Source organism: Branchiostoma belcheri, unplaced genomic scaffold (genome assembly GCF_001625305.1).
Source record: "Branchiostoma belcheri isolate BF01 breed outbred unplaced genomic scaffold, Haploidv18h27 scaffold48, whole genome shotgun sequence".
NCBI classification, from domain to species: domain Eukaryota; kingdom Metazoa; phylum Chordata; class Leptocardii; order Amphioxiformes; family Branchiostomatidae; genus Branchiostoma; species Branchiostoma belcheri.
In genome coordinates, this window is record NW_017804109.1 from 2505235 (window position 1) to 2510955 (window position 5721).

At 42.5% G+C, this 5721-nt stretch overlaps 2 protein-coding genes across 3 annotated transcripts in view; one reads left to right on the forward strand and one right to left on the reverse strand.

Annotated features, from left to right (window-relative positions):
- The window catches only part of LOC109479353, a 4687-nt gene extending 3077 nt beyond the window's left edge, over positions 1-1610 (forward strand). Inside the window, exons 4-5 of the mRNA XM_019781303.1 lie at positions 184-409; positions 819-1610. Coding sequence (XP_019636862.1) covers positions 184-409; positions 819-893 — 301 coding nt within the window. The 3' untranslated portion in view covers positions 894-1610. The remainder of the gene's footprint in view (positions 1-183; positions 410-818) is intronic.
- Positions 1611-2085: 475 nt separating this feature from the next.
- The window catches only part of LOC109479395 (aurora kinase C-like), an 11260-nt gene continuing 7624 nt past the window's right edge, over positions 2086-5721 (reverse strand). The window contains exons 8-12 of one of the 2 annotated variants that reach the window (XM_019781356.1): positions 5544-5692; positions 5029-5203; positions 4136-4192; positions 3074-3201; positions 2086-2962 (exon numbers count right to left, since the gene is read on the reverse strand). In XM_019781356.1, the coding sequence (XP_019636915.1) occupies positions 2956-2962; positions 3074-3201; positions 4136-4192; positions 5029-5203; positions 5544-5692 (516 nt within the window). In that variant the 3' untranslated portion in view covers positions 2086-2955. Of the gene's footprint in view, positions 3202-4135; positions 4193-5028; positions 5204-5543; positions 5693-5721 lie in introns of both variants that reach the window. The other variant, XM_019781355.1, reaches the window with a different exon arrangement.

Here is a 5721-nt window from a genome sequence, read left to right on the forward strand (position 1 = left end):
CAACTTAAATAAATAACCCTGCCTTTATTGCAGCATTGCGCCGCCTTGTGCGTCTCTTGTACTTATGTAAAGTCCACACAATTCAGTACTACGTACACCTGCTATGTTGACTGTTCTTAATAAAATTGAAAAATTGAAAATTGCATACACTATAGTGACGTACTCCTACTGTTGTTATTGCAGCATTGCACTGATCATCCTGATCGTGGTTGTGAAAGTGATCATCCTGATCTGCTGGCTGTGCGGGCGGAACAAACGCCAGGGCTACGTCCGGTTGCAGGGCGGCGCGGGGAACACGTACCACGCTACTGTCGCCACGGAAACGGCACCATACCCCGCCCCGTACCCCGCCCAGCCTTCAGCCCCGCCCCCCTACCAGAACCCGTACCAGGCAAAGGACTTCACCTCGGTCAGTCAACTTCAACTTCCAACATGAACTTTTCTGTGCTTTGCACTGACATGGCAGAGTTTAACTCCCGATGCTTTTTCTGAAGAATGAAAGGATTTAGTTGCATTGTTTTAAAAAGAGAGAAGAAAGGGCAACTAACCGTAGATGATAGGTAGTATATAGTATTGTTGTAATGTATAGATTCCTAGCAATTAGCATTAGAATATACATGTAGCATTCCAGTATGCAATACTCATGTTTTGCATACTGCATGTCCTCTTGTGCATTTAGCCCATCTGGGCAAGAACATGCAATAAAGATTCATATATATTTAAAGCTTTAAATGTAGCTCTGTCTGTCAGTTGTTCACCAAATATGTCACAAATATCTCCTTTGTTCTGCATCAGTAACTGTGTTTTTTGTATTTCAGATGGCCACAGCTCCACCAGCCTACACAGCAGAAAACCCTCCACCCCCTCCCTACTCTCTGTCTACCAGGACATAAACCCTGGATTGAAACTACCCGGTCCTAATAGCCTACAATACACACTACCCGGCCCTACTACTGACTGACTACAACGTAGACTCTCCATACTGTCAATACTACCCTAAAGTACTGTGGTATAAATGATCAATGTCATGTTGCCTCGTATATAGTGATGAGTTTACTGCATAATGCAGTATATTGTATGATGTTATTTAGTGGTATAACTATTCTATTTTTCCATTACTACTGTAACAGTATTTTTAAATGGTGTTTTGGGAGTCGGAGCTAATGTTGCATTCTTTTATACTTGCATGTGAATAACTGTTATGTAGAAATACATATTATGACTACTGTACTGTTATTAGAACTAGATACTAGTACTCTTATCATATACTGGTATATATATTTTGGCTATCATGAACTGATATAGGGATGTAAGGCCATATAAGTGTTCATTACTAGTATCTACTGCTGGTGTTGTAAATATTTTTGTAGAGACGTGGAATTGTCCAGTGAGTTTTTATGTGAAAGGCCGTATATTTTTGTTACTTCTGGAGCTGATGATCTAATATTTCTTGTAGTTTAATTTTGAGTGTTTCTGTATTCAACGCTCAACTAACAGGATCTAGGAAAGACCGAGGTGTGAGCTCACAAGCGACTTTCCAGGTATCATCTGGAGGGTACTGTGGTGGAATAAGTGCCTTTTGTGTTTCATGATGGGAATAAAATGGTGGAAACGATTATGAAGAGTTGCTGTCTTTGAACTGGAGTACTTGTGGCTTTTAGAAAGGCTGAGGACCTGACATTCATGTCATTAAAACCTGACAAACTTATAAAAATGTTTTGGTTCAAGTCCAAAAAAACCCAAAAGTCAAGAACCGACTTGTTACAAAAAAAAGTCACATACCCCCTTTCTTTCCAAACCACCTAAAACCTACCATGGATTGCAAAATCTGTGCTGCAAAATGACGAAAACATTGCCATCGGGCATCAAGTGTCGGCCTCCATGTTATGTGGCCAAAGTTTTGCCCCCCCAAAAAAACATTGCAAAGTTGCCAACATGCAAGTTTGTATATGCCATGGGTTTAGACATATACAAGTCCGAAACTGAACCTAAACCTCTGGACTTGAATCCGGACCTGAACCTAAATGTGGGTTTAGGTACACGGCTCTACCTGGTGTACATAATAACAAGGGACTGACACAGCTGTAAAAGGACAATATCTTTATTCTCATTGATACATACATAATGGTAAAAAACCTATGATAGGAATGTAAGCAAAATGATAAAACACAGAAATTAATGAAATTGTAAAAGCTAATATTTTCTTCCATCACATACAAACTCTAGGTAAGATTATTTCTGGGACTACTTGAAGAAGGGAGGCCACAGACTGAAGACTCAACCAAAGGACCTGAGGTCCTTAGTGAGAAGAAAGCTGACAGTAGAGCAAGAGTCTCATTTAGATGGTTCTTAGTGATTGGAACTATCCTAGATCATGTTATTGCTATTTGTAGAAGAAATATTGTGCAAAGACTCCCATAGCTTATACCGATAATACAATTGTCTGAGGGACAAAAATGATCTGATGAATATAAATCTAGTACAGCAGTATCAAATCCTGATCAAACGTCTCTGTTGAACTGTACAAAGTTTGGTTACAAATGGTAATCCCTCGCTAGATTTTCCTACAGATATGTTACCCTTTCTACTCCCTAATTTGTACATGAGACTAAGAGTGCTAATTATCCACTAGTGCAGCAGTAAACCGAATGCTCCCCTACAATATCCACAAGTGTACTCTAGTCACAAATGTTAAACTTTGGATTCTCCATCAATTTACAATGTGGTGAGGAAAGTCCCCCGGTGAACCCATGATTTCTTTTTTTACAGTTTCCATATCAGGAATTCCTGCCTCTGCACCAACCTAAGTTCCTGCCTAAACCAATGTGGTTAAGGTAGAAACTACCGCTGAGAGTATTTGTATGAGCAGCTATACTATTATGACTTGGTGCGTGAAGCGTGTGTGGGGTGTGTTTGGGTGGTGTGTTGGGCGTGTATCGGGTGTACTTGGGTGGATCATGACTTGGTTTTGGGGGCGTGTGTCGGGTGTGTTTGGGTGGTGTGTGAGGCGTGTGTCGGGTGTGTTTGGGTGGTGTGTTGGGCGTGTGTCGGGTGTACTTGGGTGGATCATGACTTGGTTTTGGGGGCGTGTGTCGGGTGTGCTGGCGTGGATTCGGCCTGGGTGGCGGCGTGGTCCTTTATCCAAGGGTGGGTTAGAACGCTGTCCAGCGGCAGTCGTAGCATCGGGTTGTGTCGCAGGAGCTGTCAACAAAAACAACAACATGCAGACCTGTGAGACAGAGACGGGGGGCGCCACAGACTTTCTGCAACCTATAATCCACCGCTCACGGAGTCATGTGTGTTATCTGCGACAGTGACGTCACGGAAGCGGTGGACTGCTCATTCCTTGACAAAGACTGGGGTTGTACAGTCGAAAATTTGGGCGAGTCCAACTTGTTGTGTTGGAAATTGGAGCTTAAACTTGCTTCATAATGATTTCTACCAACACAGATGAACTTCCAAGATAACAACATGCAGGTTATATTACGTTGCAGGGCCAGCGATGACCCTTACCCTGGCATCATACACTGCAATGATTATTGAGGTACTGCGGAGTAAATGACAATGTATGAGGTACAAGCAGCAACTAAGAGTAGGTTTAGTTACTTTAGGCAGGAGTTGTTAGAGCACATGCGTACATAGGCACATGTTGATAGGCACGTGTGATGTTACTTTTAAATGTTAAGTTAAATGTTGTATGTAAATAATGTAATTTTGATGTAGTGTATTTGTACTATTGTAGTGTATTTGTACTATTGTTAATTACTTTAACTCCAGGAAGATTAGCTACATACTGTAAATGCATTTTTGTTCGCAAGAGTTTTAAGTCATCTCCTCGCGAAGGCTTTGACTTGACTTGACTTGACACTTTTGTTCCATACCGCCCCCCTTCCCAGCACACCATGCATATACAAAGGCAACAACAACAACAACTTTTGTAATGAAATAGAAATGATTTGTGAAGTCAAATCCCTCGCGAACTCTCAAATTGGCCGATACGGCGAAAAAAAGTCCTCGCGAACATAAATGCATTTACAGTACTTGATTTTGTACCAATGTCAAGTGTGTGTCGCTAATGGAGTTTAATAAAGCACAATCAACAACAGAACTAATATTTAGCTGATGCTGGTCGTACCTTTGATATCAAGTCCCGGGCTCCGGAGGTCACGTGCGGAGGGAATCTCAGGTCAACCTGGGGAAACAAGGCACCATGGGTAATGACCAACTGTGCTCAATTCTTCAAAAGCAAAAAAATTAACTCCAACCATTACACAGTCAGCATAAGAGTGAAGACATTTCAAACTCTTGCAGGTGTAAACTGAATAGTGAGCACGGTGTTCTCGCCAGGCCTTTTGAGCATAGGGGACCCCTATGCTGTGATTTGGATCCCTAAGCTGTCTTTCAATCAGCATAGGGGTAGTTTTTGTTTGGAGAACCTTCATAGATCTTTTAAAAAATTAACATATAACTACTATAGTATAGAGAAAACCATAACTTCACAAAATCTGTCCCTCAGAAAGTGAGGAATAGTGTCTCAGGGTGTTATGACTTTTTTTTCAGCTCAATGCGCGACTTACGCCACAGAAGTTGCACTTCTGTACATGACCCCTTTGCTGTGAAAAAATCCTGGTTAGAACCCTGGTGAGTTTGTTTGTTTATTTAGATCTCCATAGTGTGTGAGTGTCAGTGAATGATTTACATGAGGCTATTCGTAAGAAAATTCAAACTCTACTACTGGATCAGTTACGGATTTTTTTATTTCCGGACGTTTCGAGTGACATCCATCACTCTTCTTCAGCGTCACAAATGAACAGAGAACCGATTCACTCTTATATACAAGTAACTAGAAAAAACGGTTAAACAACAAGGTCCGTAAGAAGCTTTATCATGTAAAAGCACGGTTCACTCAATATACAGGTAATTAGAACTAGAAAAACCTGTTCAACAACCGTAAGAGTCTTTGTCATGTACATGAGGCTATGTTACAATACAGCTATAACGAACAAGTCTGCAGCACTCAGCACCTACCTTTGAAATCCTTCTGTAGGTTTCGCTGTGTCCTTCTGCCTCGAATGGCGGTTTGCCCACCAGAAACTCGTAGCACAGAACGCCGAGACTCCACAGGTCCACTTTCTCATCGTGCATCTTCCCTTCTATCATCTCAGGCGGGAGGTAGTCAAGGGTTCCACACAGCGTCGCACGTCTGGGAGCACAGGGGGAACACAAAGGGTTACAACTTACACACACACACACATTCACTCCTGAACTCAGGCGGGAGGTAGTCGAGGGTTCCACACAGCGTTGCACGTCTGGGAGCACAGGGGGAACACAAAGGGTTACAACTTAGACTTACTCACACCTTCACTTACACATATTCACACATTCACCCCCAAACTTACACATACACATTTACCCCTGAACTTTTTTTAGTATGTCTAACTCTAACTAGAGTCTAAGGTTAAGTGAGACACAGTACTGAATGTTTCAGAAAGACAATCTAGACAATCCTCCCCTAACACAACCTCCCAGTGTGTTTCCCTTACCTGGAGGAAGGTGCGTGGACAGACCAGCCGAAGTCTGCGATCTTCAGGTCTCCCTTCAGCCCCAGCAGCAGGTTCTCCGGCTTGATGTCTCTGTGGATCACCTTCTTCGAGTGGCAGTACTTCAGCGCATCTGCCAGCTGGGCAATGTACTGTGGGGGAGGGGGGCAGAGTTAGCTGG